The following is a 17,253-nucleotide window of genomic DNA, read 5'->3' on the forward strand; positions in this document are numbered from 1 at the left end:
ACTAATCTTTACACGCACACAAACACACCCATAAGAGACACAATTTTGTGCAGAGCTTTGCATTAATGTGCTATAAATGATCTCCAGGAGGATTGCGACTGACAGACAGAATTGCTTTGGCTTTCACAAGCGACGGAGGCGCTTACGCTGCTTCCATGTGGGCGAGCGAAGCAACAAACACATGCGTGCACACACATACACACACTGCTGTGCTGTAGCCATCAGGAAGGATGATAAAAGAGATAATAGCTCATGGCCTGGTGGACCGCAGCTGCTCCCACACAAGGGAGAAAACTGAGAAAGAAAACGAGTGGACGGAGTAAAGAAACATCACCTAATGGTGTCCACTTCACACAGCAGTCTAGTACACTGCCAACACTACACACCCCGACTGAATATAATGATTATAAATAAACCTAATTTGTAACATGCTAAGCCATAAGATAATCACAAAATAACACCACCATTATGGACTCAGCGAATAACTTGCTAGACCAAACAGGATGCGAGACAGATTCTTATTGTTCAGCGCACAAGATTTTGTTTAACAGACGGCACAGGCTCGAAGTAATACAAGCAAAAATGTTTAGTCTAGTTACAGCAGAGAGTACTGCACTGTGGAAGCATTCTTATGCGGGACTTTTGCAATATAATAATATAAGAACACTTGATTTTTATTTATTCTTAACAGATTACCAATGGAGTACAATAAATAAACTGAATTCAAGATATATTCACTGAAAACATCATGAAATCTTAAGTAGTTTTGTTTCAAGTACATTAATCTTGTGGCAAGGATGTTCAAACAAGACATAAATATGTTTCGATTTTACAATCTTATTTTTCCAACTCTTTTTTTGTCTTCTGTCTCAAGGTTTCTCCGATGTTGGGGTTGACTGCCGGGACCCTCATTTTCATCTTTGTCCCTGAGCCAAAGAGAGGGAGTGCTGACCATATCGCTGGACGTATAAAGACACGCACTTCCTGGCTCTGTGACATGAAAGCTCTTGCCAAAAAGTATGCCACTTGTTTATTCTTTTTCCTATTCATCACTCAAGAACATAATGGATTAAATATTCAGGATTGGGGCGTACACTATGTAATCACTTAATCAGCCATCGAGTCGGAGAACTTGATTCCTTAAAAGTCTATCGTTTTTATGGCCTTCACTGAAATTTGTATTTGAAATTTGTGGAGTTTTTATAGTATTCTTTGATATAATACAAGTATAAATCAACTGTTTAAATAATAAAAAACATTTAATAATTTAAACTGACTGATCGCTATTGGACCAGCCCTCTTTGTTGCGGCCAAATTGATCAAAATATAAAGAGCAAGACTAAAAGAAAAACGTCTGCATATTCATTCATTTTCTTTCTGCTCCCCAGCCGCAGTTATGTATTTTCATCTCTGGCATCCGCGGCCGTGTCATTTGCCACGGGGGCGTTTGGGATTTGGATCCCACAGTACCTGGTCAGAGCTCAGGTGGTGCAGAAAACAGCAGTGAGCTGCACCTTTCAACCATGCAGCAGCAAAGACAGGTCCGACATACACATGCCACTAAAAATGCAATGTACCAATACACACATTACACTTCTAACAACGACTGTATGTCTCTCCCATCTCCAGTTTGATATTCGGAGCCATCACCTGTGTGACGGGGCTGTTGGGAGTGGTGATCGGTGCCGTGACCACACGCCTCTGCCGTCAGAAGACGGAGCGTGCAGACCCGCTGGTGTGTGCGGTCAGCATGCTGGGCTCTGCTATCTTCATCTGCCTCATCTTTGTTGTGGCCAAGAAGAGCATTGTGGGAGCGTATGTAAGTAACTCTATTTTGACTTTCTTCAAAACTTACTTGTTGTGTTAATAAATAGTTTTTTGCTTTTTTTAAAGAAATTAATACTTTTTTCAGCAAGGATGTGTTAAATGGATAAAAAGTTATATTAAAGGCTTATATTGTTTATATTTTGCACTTTATTGTTTATATCTCTTCTAAATGTCTTCCATGGATTACCCATCTGTTATTGCTACAATATTCGACCACTTCATGTAAACATCTCTCATTATATTAGTTGCCATGGAATTGCAGCATAAACACTGAGATTCTCCCCTGAAAGGTTGCTTAACACTGTGGCCTGGATATCTCTAGTACAACTCCCTTCTGACTATACTTGTATTATAATGAGTCCTCTCAGTCAAAGTCAAATAAGGTCAGTTCTATTCAGCGTTCAGCATAAGGCTTTAAACGATATAAAGTCTGTTGCATTCAGTGGGTTTAACAGTTGCTTGGCAGGGTTGTTAGGTCCAAACCCAATACTAAAAGAATAAGAGAGACAGGCGCTGTGTACTTGTTTAATTGGCATGTAAAGCAGGAAAAGGGAGCAGTTTTCACAGTTACTGCTGAGAAACAATGGGCTGTGGCATTTCTGAGTCACTAATAGAAAAAAGTTATGCTGTATAAGAAAACAAAAAATTCTACCAGGTCACGCAATCAGGTCAGAACTAAATAATTGGCCTGGGAATCTCGTAAGTGTTAATGATAAGAAGCCTGAAGTCAGGTATTTCCTATGGACAGAAGAACCCAGTGCACTGTGATAATGCCATCTATCTGGTGTTATGTTTGAGAACCCTCAAGCTTGCTCAACATTTGCCACCTTATCTTAAATATGAAAGACTGGTTACAGACCGTACCTTCAAACTCATCTGGTTTTGCAACCTTGTGTGCCTTTGTTAAAAATTGTGACGAAAATTGTGACGAATTGTAAAAATAATTCTAATAAGGAAGAGAGTGTTTCCTGGGGGTAGACCTGGCTGCTCAGTTGTCTAATGCGGGTCACATGAACTCACACAACCTTGGAGTTAAATATAGAGCAATAAAGGACACAATAAAAGAATAATTTATAGTATAATAAAAATCATTTACAAATTATGTTAAGAAATGAATAGTTAGTAAGATGCACTAAATTACCAAAGTGATGGATAAAAAAAAATGTAACCATTTAAACTGTTTTCAAACACTCATAATAATAGGAAATGTTTCTTTAGCACTATATTGGAATATATAAATGATTTATGAAGGATCGTGTGACACTGAAGACTTAAGAAATGATGAAAATTCAAAGAAGTAATTTACACTTTAAAATGTATTACTTAAAATTGTAATAATATTTCACAATATTACTGTTTTACAGTATTTTTGATCAAATACATGCAGCCTCAGTGAGCATACGAGACTTTAAAATATGCAGACTCATATTTTTTGAACAGTGATGGCATTTATCACTTAAATTGGAATAAATTTGAATGCCTGTCAGTCTCACTTAGAGCAACAGGGCAAATTTTACAGTAAATTATCAAATTTACGGTATTAATAGAAATAAATGTCACATCATTTGGTCTGCCGTCCCGAATGCCATCTTGTCAAACAGGTAACGTTACAGTGTCAGTTCTGGGTAAAAATATATCCAGCACCCAACGAGCGCCCTTTCAATCACTTGTCCAGAGGCTTCTGTAATTACATCCAAATGGAGCATACGAAAAACAAGGAATCCAAAACTTTAAGGAGGGAAAATATTTGGAGTGAGAAAATTTGATAGTGACAGATGTGCAGTCTGAGAATGTGACAGCACGCTGGAGCTCTGTCAGGGTCTGTTCCAGCAGGGACAGCTGCTGTCTCGTCAGCACACTTCAGCCCTTAACCAGAGTTCTGCAGGGCTTTACAGTTTTAGCCTGTCTGTCCGTCCGTCACGCTGTCTGAGCCTCACGTCAAGTTGGGACAGAGTTTCATACATGTCCGAACACACACGCTTTCAACCCCTCACCTTCAGATATTCTTTCACACCGACATATAAATGGACGTTTCTAGACCCGTGAACTAATACCACCACCTCTGTTTTACACCCTGAGGTCATCCCTCTGTCAGCCCTGCTCACCATATCACTCAGAGCCCAACGTAAGACCCTGTCAAAGTCAGAACGGCCACTTGAACGATCAAATTCCCCTTCAGCCTATAGTTCATCGCACAGTCCCATCTGGTTTGACCCCAGCAGCTGCCGTCAGCTGCATTCTGAGATGTAGAGAGACCATCTACATTCTGTCAAGTCACTAAGATTAGTGGAGATATTCAATCCTTGTGTCTCAATCTGCCGTAAGCACCTTGAAAATCCAGACCAGACACTGAGGGATATCAGCTAATTTGTGTGGGAATGCCGAAGTCAGTTAGTCTGTTCTCGTGGGATCGCGCGAGTCTGTTAAAATAACTTGTTAAATGTAACACGTTCAGCCGCCAGACATTTTAGGTTCCACGGTAGTATAACCACTAGTCTCTTTTTTACCGTTTGGAGCAAGAGACGGTTCTGTTGCCCTTAAATCAAAAATTGCATATAACGCAACCACAGTATAATCACATGCTTTCATATTCCACAACATTTATTGGGGTTTTTTGATTTAGTAGATGAGTCTGGTTAATTTAGCCTTTGGCCAACTGCAAACCCTGCTATCTGTATGTATTTTGGTACACTTCTCATTTTAAAGGATAAAATGAAATATAATTGGCCTTTTTTTCTTCTGTCTTTCTCCCCTAACTCTCTTTCTCCCTCTCTTTTTCTCCTAAGATCTGCATTTTCATCGGAGAGACGCTGCTCTTTTTGAACTGGGCCATTACGGCGGACATTTTAATGGTTTGTATTGAAAGCCTGTATTTATCTGCTGCATCGAGTGGAAACTTTAAAGCCTTTAGCTGTAACAAAACTGGTCATCTTCTCAGGGTAGTTTCTTATTTTGAATGGTGGGATGCATGACTACGAGGTTCGGTATAGCCTGGGTGGGGCCCAAGACAAAATTGCTGCCTTTGATTGCACTTAATGGAAACGCCACTCATGGAAAATAAAATGAAATAACATTTTCAGTTTGAATGTTTTTGTCTGAAGGAAGCCAGTGAACTCAGAGCAGTAAACAGAGAGTGCATGTAAGGCAGAGTGAAAGATTTAGCAAGAAAAGCTGTCATGAAGTTGAGTCAGCCAAGGTCTCCCTGCATACTTAAACTCTAGTCAGCTTCGGTCAGTTTAAAGTGCTCTGACAGCGAGCACTCATGTTACTTTTATTTTCCTGTTATGATTTAATGTGAAATTCTCACAGCTGTTTTCATATCACCTCTCCAGTATGTTGTCATACCGACCAGAAGAGCCACTGCTGTTGCCTTCCAGGGCTTCACCTCACATTTACTAGGGGATGCTGGGAGCCCGTACCTCATTGGCTTGGTAAGAATGACTCACATATTGGGAAGGGAACTGCTCAGTGGTGGTTTTGGGGGTCAGGTCAGTCTAATTAAGGTTTAAACCACCTAAATGAAGTATACTATAAGGGTCTTTGTACATACAAGCAATACTGAGAGTATTGAAAATACCATAAAGACAAATCAGGTTATTGACACGCAAATAGTTAAGAGAGAACGTCAGCAATTTTGAGCTACACGAGAAAGATGTATAGCTCCTTTTCTAGTTCACAATAGCAGATTTACACAAAAGCTCTCTGAAGGTTTCCCGCTCCTCCTGATTTGTGTCTTTCCAGTAATACCTTTCCACAGGAGACATGTTTGTGATTGTATATATGCCAGTCACCAGCTCATTCGAAGCTCCATTCTTCCACAAGTGTTCCCTTCAGTCTCTTAAACACTTCTGTGTAACAATAAGCTACGCCGCCTTGTGCTATGTGACATTGTGCTCTATGAATTTGTACGCTGACCCTGGCTCCTTTCCCTTTTCCGATTTCCACTCTTGTTCATGTTTATAAAACAAAGCCAAACCGATCACAGTGCAGCATAAATTCATCATTCTTCTTAACTCCGGAAAAAGCACACTGTGTTTCCTAGACTTCCGACTCCCGTAGACATTCCCGGCATTCCGACCAGGACAAGCTGGAGTTGATCCAAGTAAAACAGTAACTCCTGTCCGTGCTTTTGACAGGTTCAGAGCCCTCTGTCATGTAGGACTCAGGGTTCAGACCCATTGTTCCCTTATTCCATTATCACCTTCAACCTCTTGCAACAAAAGTGCATTTGCAGTGTTTGTTCTTTATCTCATGCATGCACTTCAATACACTGCCATAAGAACAGAGCAGAAGCGAAGAATTGTGTCTAATCTACCTGTATATATTTTCCAACTGGAATGTGCTAACCAGGTGGTATTTGAACACAGTTAATGATTTAGTGGCTTGATGTTGAATTGGACCTGCTCTGTTGTGCCGAGGTATAGTTTTAGATGTTTTTGTCATGAGTTATTTTCTCAGATACCACATCAAATGAAGGGACTAGTAAACGCTTTCCCATCTTATAGACAGGTTAAATCTAGATGTACATTTACGCATTTGGCAGGTACTTTAAGACTTGTTAAAATGTTTTAAAAGTCAGATGCTCACCAAGAGGGATATTATTACAATTTAAAATGATATTTCTGCTTGAAAATAGTAGCTGCAAACAAATATTTTGGATCCTTGATGAAAGGAAAGAGCAGAATTTATTTGAAATATAAACCTTATATAAAATGAATATAATTTTTCATGGAATCAATCCTATGATTTTGCTATTGCTTGTACTAAACTATTTCACTACTCTTTTTTCAAAGATCAGAGGTCAAGTTCAGTCAAGTTGCAGTGTTAGCATTTCACCACTTTCCATCCGTCCAAAAACACCCTACCCGCTAAAAGACAGCTGGGCAGTGTGTTTATAATCCTGCCACTTGTTTTGTGATGTTTCATTTGTGGTTAGTTCACATGACTCGGCTGCTTTCTAGAAATACAATGATCTTCTATTTTACCTCTCAGATAGTAGCTCAGTTACGTCTTCAGAGGAAGTGTGTGGGCATTCTGGCCTGTCAAATCCAGGAACGTGGGACAAAGTCGTGCCTCAACAGTTACTTGATAATTTCACTCCGGAGGTCTGGCAGGATAGTGTGAGGGTGGCTGTGACGTACTTCTGTCGCAAAAAAATGTGCCAGCTCTGAATAACAAAAAAGAAGAGATTTTTTTTTTTTGAGAAAAACCACAGGAACTGACACAGGGCAGTGACACCATAGTTATTCCAGACATTAAGCTGTTTATGGGAGCAGTGACATCCAATAGCTTACTGAAGACAACTGGAAAGAAATTTAAGAATATGTGGCAGGCAGACAACACGTTCTCATAATAACTGAACAATGTGCGTACTAGACCTGTGAATGAATAACAGTTCCTAAATGCCTGGTAATGCTCCATTTCACTCTAACTGATGTAAAAACATTCAGAGTACCTGTCTGAATCTGTACCCTCAGGCACAGTGGGTGGTGTAATTATCTATAAAAATAGGCTATCCACCAAAATCTACCATCTTTTTTGCAAAAAACCTCATTAGGCACGCACCAAAAATGTTCAACCTCAGCCCTATTTTTAGCAGGAGAAATAGTTTATGTTTGTCATCATGAAGGCTGACATATACACACGCATAGAGGAGTGTGGTCTGCCCACACACACACAAACACACACGTTAGGTCATAAGAGCATTCTGTAGATGTTTATATACAACTGATTACAGATATTATAACTTAACCCTAACACAAAACTTTCTGCATTAATACAATTAAAATGACCCTCTATTTACCAGTTTTACAAACAAAGACATCCCTATAAGGAGGTTTTGTCAGATTTATCTCACTTCTGGGTAACTATTTGTCCCCAAAATATGGTTGAGTATGTACAAAGACACACAGATCTCACTGTCAGCGCCTACTCACACACCTTTTAGAGTCAGCATTCCTACCAGACCCATGAGACTTGAGACACGCTAGTGCTGATAAAGGATTAGCCAAGCTAAAGTCAGTTAGATGGACTCTGAGGACATTATTAGCGCTTTTAAATGTCTTTTTAATGCTGCTGTTAGTGCCTTTATATCAAAATATACAACTTCTGCTTTATTTTCTAATAATATGCTACAACAGCCAGAACAAAGTGTAACAGAGCATTTTTGCATATTTGCAATGGAAAATCCTCTTTTTTTCTGTTCACAGGTCTGTTATAAATAGTGATCAGGATCTGAGTTTTGTGGCCTTTAGCGAACTCCTAGAAGTTGACAATTTATTTTGATCAGCCATTGAAAAATCATCTTCCAGGAAAATGGAACAAAAATATTGCTGACTCACTTTATTTTTGTACAATCAAATGCTTTTGAGGAACACCTCATGTGGTCTTTAACATTAAGAACCAGTTGCTAACTACTGACTGAGCTAATCCTAAAGGCAGTACACAGTACAAAATTAAATCAGTTTGTAAAATTGAAACTGAGCTAAATGCCTACCTGATTGAATCAATAGTTTAAGTAATGTTTAATGTCTTTTTATTGATATATTGACTTGCTGTTCAACAGATGCCAATAGTTAAAGACAAGTTAGCATTATTAACCATTCACCCAGTAACTGATTAAAACAGCGCGGCTCTTATTAGGAAGTTAATTATTACAGTATTGTCGCTGATGACTCACAGCAGACATCTTCTTTGTTTGCTAATGAGTGCTCTTTTAATTTATTTGTGTTTCTGCCCCCCACAGATATCAGACGCACTGCAGGAGAGCTACGCTACGTCAGCGTTATGGCAGTTCCTGAGCTTGGGCTATGCCCTCATGCTCTGCCCCTTTGTCATCGTTTTGGGGGGGATGTTCTTCCTGGCCACCGCCCTTTTCTTCCTGGACGATCGCGACAAAGCGGAGAAACAGTGAGTGACCAGGCCTTTACTCACAACGTTGATAGCGCTAATTCAGTCCAATCTTTTAAGTCATCATTCTGAAAACTATTTAAATGTGTGCTTCGGTTTCAAGGGTTCCTTGCTTTACATTCCTAAATGGGGTTATCATTTCCCATTTCCTCCACTGACAATGACAATCTAGAGAATACCGGTTGCCATGGTGATTTTGGTAGCCTTGGCCATCTTTGTGTGGCTGGTGAATAGCCTCAGGTGGATAGTTAATCCACAAGGATGAGGGACATTGATAGACGGACAGAGATCTAGATGTATCCTCAAACAAAGACACTCTGCCTGTTGAAAAACGACACTTTATGTGGGTTCAGATGAGCTTTAGTAGATATTTTCTTAGAAATTTCAAAATAAAAGTAACTTCACTAGGCTAGCATTCGGCAGAGACAAGATAAAGTCATTTTATGAAAGTAGCATTTATGCACAGACATTGTCCAGTAAAAACAGTCATGACGACATGAGAGAAATTGAACATCAAATAAACCCTAATGTTGTCTTTTGCTATTCAAGCTACCCAGACATGTCATTTTATTTTAATATGGCATGAATAAGCCATCGTAAGATACTTTGTCCTATATATGTATATTTAAACATAGACATTTTAAAACAGACCTTCATTTAAAACATATGCCGGGAAAATCCCATTCCCTTAAAAGGTAAAGACAAACATGAAACCCGGACTTTGGGACTCACTTTCTGTTTTGCGGCCGTCTTTTATCAAGTGGATTTCCTGTGTGTGTTGCCACTCAAAAATGACTTCCTTCCTTTCCTCTCTGCTTGGGGACATTTTTAGGCAGGGTGGTATGTTGGATTACTGCAGAAGATCTTCCCACGATAGGTCTTAAAGACAGCCCAGGAGGTTGACTTTTGTTCTCGTCTCGCCATCTATTACAACAGGCAGTTTAATCATTATAGTCATTTTTCACATGGAGCTACTCAGCAGGATTATTAAATTGTTCTTTTTCCTGCTATATATCATATGTAGTGGATTACAAATACTACACCACAGATACAAGTCTTAAATAAATCAATCCTAACACGAATAAATCTTGACTAAAAAACTACAGTGACTAGGTGTTGTGTCAAACAGAATAATATATAACTGACTATATTCAAGTAGGTTTCCCTAAAGACTTCCCACTTCTACTATTGGTCAGATAAACAGATAGCCCTCACACTATTGGTGGAGGCAGTGTTACTATGCCAAGCTGGTCAGACACTCATGCGAACAGAGCAACCACAGTGCATTTTTCAGGGAAATAAACATAGTTTTCTCTGTATACTAAAAAGGGATGAGTTAACATATTTCAAATGTTAAATAAAATATAACAAAAAAAATAAAAGAAAAATTTTTAAATTTAGAATAAGATTTTAAAAAATAACCTTAAATGTAGAATAATTATAATAAATCCACCTTTTACTTGAAAAATATGACAAAGAACTTAATTTTAGAATCAGCATCTTTGTTGGTTGCAGTTTATATAGACGCGTTTACCGCACCGCTGGTTTTATGCAGCAACTGAATAGTAGCTATGCTGTGTAATGACCTGCTATGTCATGTATGCCATAAGCAGCAGCTACAGATTAAAGCAGTTATATTTGCAAATGCAGCATACACTATAAGCTTATATCCAGCTGTTATGAGCCTGTGCAATTATACATTTCCAACAAATACTCTTACATAACACCCTTCTTACAATTTTTCATAAGCACTGCATCATCACGAGTCATCATGCAGTCTAAAAATAGAATTTTAACAGTGCTGTTTCAGGCTCAGTAGTTCTTAATTCACAAATATCTTGTTAGATGAATATAGCATTCTTTTTTGTCTTCCTCTATTTATGGAAACAGCATGCAAAATGAAAGGCGTTCACTGGAGCGGAGGAATATATATTGAGCTTGAAGAGTACTTTATTTCTAGGCTGTAAGCTGTTTTGAGCCATGAGGGAGCTGTTTATAGAGCAGGGGAAAACACTGGGCACCCAGACAGTCACGCAAAAATACACACGCGCACACATTTGTCTCATATCCTTTGCTGCCTGGCATCATTTGACATGGTGTCCGTTGGGATGTACTGTAGATATAAGCATCCTGTGAACTGTGTTAAAGCACTAGTAGTCTGTGAAGTGTCACCATTGAGATTTCCAATAGAGCGACTGAAATTATAAGAAGGCTACTACATCTTGTAGGGAAAAAAGGAAAGAAGTGAAAATGCTTATCAGTGAAGTTGTTGAGGTACAACTGAAGTACTCCTGTTTTTCACTTAAAATCTGGATCCTCACCAACTTCTGTCAGTACCCTGACTCTGAATCAAACCACTGCTGTACCTCAATTTACTCTGAGTTTTGTATCTAAATAGTTGTATTTCAACAATGCTGTCATGACGTTGCTTTCTAAATGAGAGTTATCAAATTTTAGACCCTGAAAAATTGAAAAACTATGTAATATATACATTTTTAGATTTTTTTTTTATTTTTAGGACTATAAAAATAATTGTGATTAATCTCAGGCTTTCCAAACAGTTTAAAGCAGACAAAATTAGATGAAATATTGTCTTAAATGCATATGCTTAAATTAATATTTTTAATTGAATTAATATCTGCAACCCAGTTTGAAAACCCCTCCAATAAGAGATCTTACCGATTTGTAGTGTACAATTATAAAAAGTATTGTGTAAGTACTATATCTACACTATGTTTTCCCTCATTATTCTGTTTTTTTTTTCTCCAGGGTAAACCAGCTTTCCCGGCCGCCATCCACAGTTAAGGTAAGACCTCAAATTCCCGCAAGTCTCCAACAAAGGCCCCCGACTTTCCCCCTTACATCCTAATGTTATCCTGTTGACCTTTTAAAATAGAGAATACAATAGTTCAAGCTTATTTATGAAAAGGTATTCTGGATTGTAGGGAAGAAATAATAACATACCACCTTCATGAAACTCTAGAGCTGCAAGCTTAACCTTTATTTACCCTATGGTTTACACATTGGAGTCCTTGCACATCATAATAGAATAGAATAGAATAGAATAGAATAGGCTTTGGGCTCATAGTAGCATCACCTTTTCATTATAACAGATCTTTTTGAGTAGTTTTTATAAGGTTATTTCATCAGCGGATAATCTCAAATCTGGCTCGTCTTCAAGCCTCTGTTCCTGCCCCCTTTCCCTTTTTCTCTTATCAGCTTCTCACACTCACTGTTATGAGCGTTTGTATAATTGCCATGACTTTGTATGCCCCAGAAGAACAGCATAGCATCAAAAAACAGAGAAAGAAAACATTCTAACAACATCAGGAAATAGGCTTCCCTTGTTGCCCGTTCTTTAGGTGGAGGACAATGTGTGTGGGAGCAGTACACTAAAAATAACTAGTCCCCTAACTATTCAGACTGAGAGGGCGGATTGTAAAAGTGGTCATGTATTTTTGTTCTCCAGACAAGATGTCCCAAGTTAGCTCCTCTACTTTCTAATTAACAAAACTGCCACTGTTTATTAGGTTAACAGCCTTAAATGACTGCAGTTTAACTAGAAATCAATGAAATATCTCTGACTGGATGCAGCGTAAAACATGGCCTTGAGGGTTAGCCTTTCAGAGACATATTAATTAGCATAAATGAGCATGTGATGACAAGACATATTGCCTCAGTCACTTATATAAATGGGAAAAGTTCTCTGATCAATAGGGGTCAAAGCACAAAGTGGAGAGGAAACTGCATGAGTTATATAACAGACGGACACCCACACACCCAATATTAGAAAATAAATTATGAGGAGGCCAGTGAAGTGTCAGAGGGAGAGGAAGTACGAGAAAAATCACTATTGTGACATTAACCTTGATTAGGGCCAAAGATTTCAGACAGAAAGGGCTTGAAACCAAAGCAATGGGAAGATATTAGAGATAATAAATGAAAGATGAAAAGGGAAAGCAATGGAGAAATAGACCACCGCCCTTGCAGATGGAGGATGTTTTAGTCACAGAAGAGATACTGCTTAGTGAAATCTAGTGGACAAATAATGGCATGATGACAAAATAGAGCCTTCTCTATAAAAAGCTTGTTTTTCCTTTAGAGAACCTTTTGTAACGTAATGATACCATAACCAGATATGACCTGGTTTTAGCTGTTAAACTTTTGGGCAGTTAAACATGATTGGATTTCATAAATGCATATTTTACTCAATATAAGCTGTAGAGTTATGTACTGTTAAAGACATTGGGGTGATTGATTAATTATTCATCGATTTGAGACTCTTGTGCTCATCATTGCTACAAATAGTTGATAAGAAATCTACTAAAATTGTAATATTGTAAAATATTACTGCAATTTAAATGAACTATTTTATATTTAAATTTTTTGTAAAAAGCCATTATTCGTAATGCTGATTTGGTGTTTGACAAAGATTTCTAATTATTATCAATGTTAAAAACAGATTAACATGAGTTTGCCATGTGAGATTTGCATTTAAATAAAAAAATAAGATTCCCTTCCTAAAATACAAGTTTTACATTTTAATCTATAAACCCCATTTGTAAATAGTAAATGTCACCATTTTGTTAGAACAAGACAAAACACTTCTTTCACAACCCTACATTTATATTTTTCTAAAAGCATGTAAAAAACGGATAAAAATAAACACACAACTTGAAAAACCTGAGGTTATAAAGACCAAATCCAGCATAATTACTGAATTTTCAGTGTATGAGTGTGTTATCACACAATGTAGGAAACAATGGTTTGTTTAATAGTAGATGAGCTTCTAGGCCAGATTAGTTGTGGCATAATGATAGACAAATCCCGAACAAGACCCTGGATGCTCCGTAAACGTCACTGATGTGATTATCTGAGAGTAATACCCTAGTATTTAACATTTTTAGTTACGTCGCATGAGCCAAATAATATCATCATACAGTACTGCTGTACTCTGCATATGTACTACGAATAAAACTGAATAAAATAATTGTTAAGTTTGTGACAGTCTTGTGATGTCAGTGGGGCAGCTGTGGGAAGCTTACAGAAGCTCTAGTTGCAGTGTGTGTGTGTGTGTGTGTGTGTGTGTGTGTGTGTGTGTATAAAAATGGGGGTTGGTTTACCTCACCAGCAGCACCAGACAGATGGCTCAGTGGGTACTGAGTTAAAATAATTAAAATGAAACATCCTGTTGGGAAGCCAGAGACTAGGATGTTATTGCTTCGAGTTTTATTCAACAACACAAACAGCCAGAGACTGACCCGTCTTTGTCTTTTTCATTCCCTCAGGTTACCAAATGAGAAGGGGTTGCTGCAATGGGATGGAAAAGTGGGCAAGTGGAGGAAGAAAAAAACAACAGAAGGAATAAAACTAGCAGCTAACTCGCTATACGCACACTCTACACACTCTCGGATCGCCGCTGTCATATCATCTCTGCTTTTTCGTTTCATCCTGTGAAGGCCGTTCTGAATTCGAGTCGCACCTTGCTCGCCCTAGCAAACCTTCAGCTGGGAAGAGGTCAGCCAATCAGCAACTGGAGCGCAGCTGTCAATGATGTATATAGAGAGCAGCATTGGCTCCAATGGGTGTTTGGAAGAGGGTGCGCTAGAGCGCTCAGTGCCATACTACTGAACACAGCACGGACACACGCTCCCGTCCTGTCACGCTGCCTGTCGATCTGCACCAAGTGCCATAGCATCACATTCCGAATAGGGACCAGCACCGGAGATGCTCACAGCCAACAGGGGGCTCGCCAAAACACCGAAATCCTGTAAAAACAGAACTGAAAAACAAACTACACGGTGAGCCCTGCCTTAAGAAATCTGGCAGAGGCGCAGGTCTGGTCCCTGGTCACTTTTCTTTCGTAAAGATCTTTTTCTTTGCTTATTATTACATGTATTTTCCATTCTTTTTCTTAGCACTTACCATTTTAATGCAGTGCCAGTGAAATCATGCAGTCACGCATGACACCTGAGATCATTGAAATCGATCATTATCTTTTCTCTTCTTCCTCTGACTGTGTGTTTTTACAAATGAAACTGGAGGGACTTCATAAACTATAGCCGAAAGGGACACTGGATTGTAAATATTATCTTTTTATAATGAAGAAACAACATGTAAATGCTTTCATACTGAACTTTACTGAAAGAGCCCGCCAGGATGAGTCTCGTAGCGCGTCCAAGAGGAGAGCAGAAATACTGAAAAACGTTAACAAGCGAATAAAGCCAAGGTTATCGTCACTTGTTTAGGGAGGAATTCCTTCCGCAGTGCCGGGTTACCCACCCAGACAGGCAAACCTTCATTTTAAGTGCGGATAAGATTCACAGGATCAGTCTGTAAGAATGAAAGTCTTTGTATGTTGGCTTACCTTGCTCATTTGGTTTTACATATCCCTTTACTGGAAAAGAAGAGACAGAAAGGATGATAGTGTATCGCAGCCAAGTTAATTACCTACACTGCAATCCATCCGCTTTCAAAAAGGGAATTTTAACTCAGAGGTTAAGCTAAGTCTAAGTTTTTTTTTTTTTTTGTGGATTCTGTGAATTTTGTGGAAGTTTTTCATTGCATACACTAAGAAAAGCACTTTGCTTTTCACTGAGTAGTCATGGATGTGAAGAGATAAAGTTGGGAGGGTAAAACTGCAGAAAATATCCTTTTTCGCTCTTATTGGCCTGTGTGGTTTCGCTTCAGATAATAGTTTGTAATATATGCAATTTAAAAAAAAAAAGAAGATTTCATCATTAACAAACGTGAAAGCTTTGACAGTGGCAATAATTTGTATATCTTCATATTTAGCAAGATTTTCTCAGAGCACACATACTCACCACTGTCACTTTTTTTGCAACCTGGCGTTACCAAATCTGTCCGTCTGAAGCTGTTCAAATGTAAATCTGTTCTCTAAGAGAAGGCTTTTTCCCCATCTTGAAAAAAGCACCTTGCCTATAGATTGATGTGGAAAAAGCTGATCTGTGTTTTGAAGGTCTGACTTAACGTATCATGTGAAATTACTGTTCCTATTTGCCAGTCATATCCTTTTACCTTTCATCATGCCAGGTGAAAAGCCTTTGAATGTGATTCTGTCCAATCCAATGTGTTTACACATGCCAATTTATCTTAATGAAGCTTTTGTATTATTATTATTATTATTATTATTCTTTTACAGATGTCGTTTTCTTTCTTTTTACAAATATGAGTTTTATATATAGACACTATAAAGATAAACTATATTATGCAGCAATTTTAATATATTGTAAACTGCTTTGATGCAATGTATTTATTACGTTTTTAATTTGTTTATTTACTACCCTTGCTGATAAGATGGAATAAGGGGAAAAAAATTATGTCATAGATATTATGTACAGTTCCGTTTTTGATTTATTTTAGTTTAAAAAAAAAAAAAAACACCTCCTCGTCACCATTTGAAGAATTTCTCAGTTGTTCATCTCAGAGAACTGTGTTTTCACAGGAGCCGATTATTTTACTGATTCACAAAGAGCATGATTTACACTTATACGAAAGTACATGTATTGTGTATTAACATGTTTATTAGACCAATGAACCGATACTTTACCTGATTTGTTTTGCACAAGCAACTGGGTGTGTGAATAATTTGCTGATCAGGGGGTTTTCTCTTACTGTCTAATTCAATAGTTCTACACTGGCATTTTGTAAGTGCTAGCTTTGAGGGATTATTACCCATTCACTGCCTGGCTACTAGCTTTTCAAAGTTATTTTATGTGCTGTCAATGATTATATGACTATTGTTTATTTGTTTGTTGAAAGGCAACGCTCACGGTGATCTTGGTCAGATGAACAACTGGCTTGATATTTGTAAGGCCAAGTTCATTTTATTGACAAAACGCTACTGCTAATAAGCAGTTTTATGAGATCATTTTAATTGCTGAATCGTGAGAGTTGAGTATTTCAGATTGCACATTTTCTTGTCATACAAGAATTCTGTAAAGATTAACCTATTTCTGATGTCAAGCAGAAATTAAAAGGTGATTTTATTTTTTAGAGCAAGTGTGATTATAAAGAAAAATATCTAGGACGTTTACTGTGATGCTCCCACAGGGATATACACCTATATGTAACTGATCAAAATAAACTTATTTAATCAAAACAGAGCAATAAAGTGTCTTTTTTATATTATTACAAAAGTGCATTTGAATTGTCACTTGCAATGCCAATAATCAGTAAGGTTCCAGAATTTATTAATGAATGTGTATGTTAGGGTATTATTTTATATATTATTCATTAACTCATGTTTGTTCAATTATAATACAACTTAAAATAAATAAATAAATAAATAGTGCTTTGGTGAGAAATATTAATTTTATTCGGTACTAAATTGATCAAAAGTACCAGTAAAAACATTTATATAGTTACAAAAGAAAATGTAGTTTATTGATATAGTTACAAAAGTTGTCATAACAGGGATAAATTACATTTTAAAATAAATATCTTAAATGTGTTAATGAAAAATGGCAATGAGTTTTCACAGCATTACTGTTTTTA

General features: G+C 37.7%; 1 protein-coding gene across 1 annotated transcript in view; it reads left to right on the forward strand.

Annotated features, from left to right (window-relative positions):
- The window catches only part of spns2 (spinster homolog 2 (Drosophila)), a 64,933-nt gene extending 48,075 nt beyond the window's left edge, over positions 1-16,858 (forward strand). Inside the window, exons 6-13 of the mRNA XM_043239151.1 lie at positions 875-1,017; positions 1,389-1,541; positions 1,630-1,819; positions 4,614-4,679; positions 5,160-5,258; positions 8,573-8,736; positions 11,506-11,542; positions 14,025-16,858. Coding sequence (XP_043095086.1) covers positions 875-1,017; positions 1,389-1,541; positions 1,630-1,819; positions 4,614-4,679; positions 5,160-5,258; positions 8,573-8,736; positions 11,506-11,542; positions 14,025-14,036 — 864 coding nt within the window. The 3' untranslated portion in view covers positions 14,037-16,858. The remainder of the gene's footprint in view (positions 1-874; positions 1,018-1,388; positions 1,542-1,629; positions 1,820-4,613; positions 4,680-5,159; positions 5,259-8,572; positions 8,737-11,505; positions 11,543-14,024) is intronic.
- Positions 16,859-17,253: the final 395 nt, after the last annotated feature.

The sequence above is a fragment of the Puntigrus tetrazona genome, chromosome 5 (assembly GCF_018831695.1).
Source record: "Puntigrus tetrazona isolate hp1 chromosome 5, ASM1883169v1, whole genome shotgun sequence".
In the NCBI taxonomy this organism is placed as follows: Eukaryota; Metazoa; Chordata; class Actinopteri; order Cypriniformes; family Cyprinidae; genus Puntigrus; species Puntigrus tetrazona.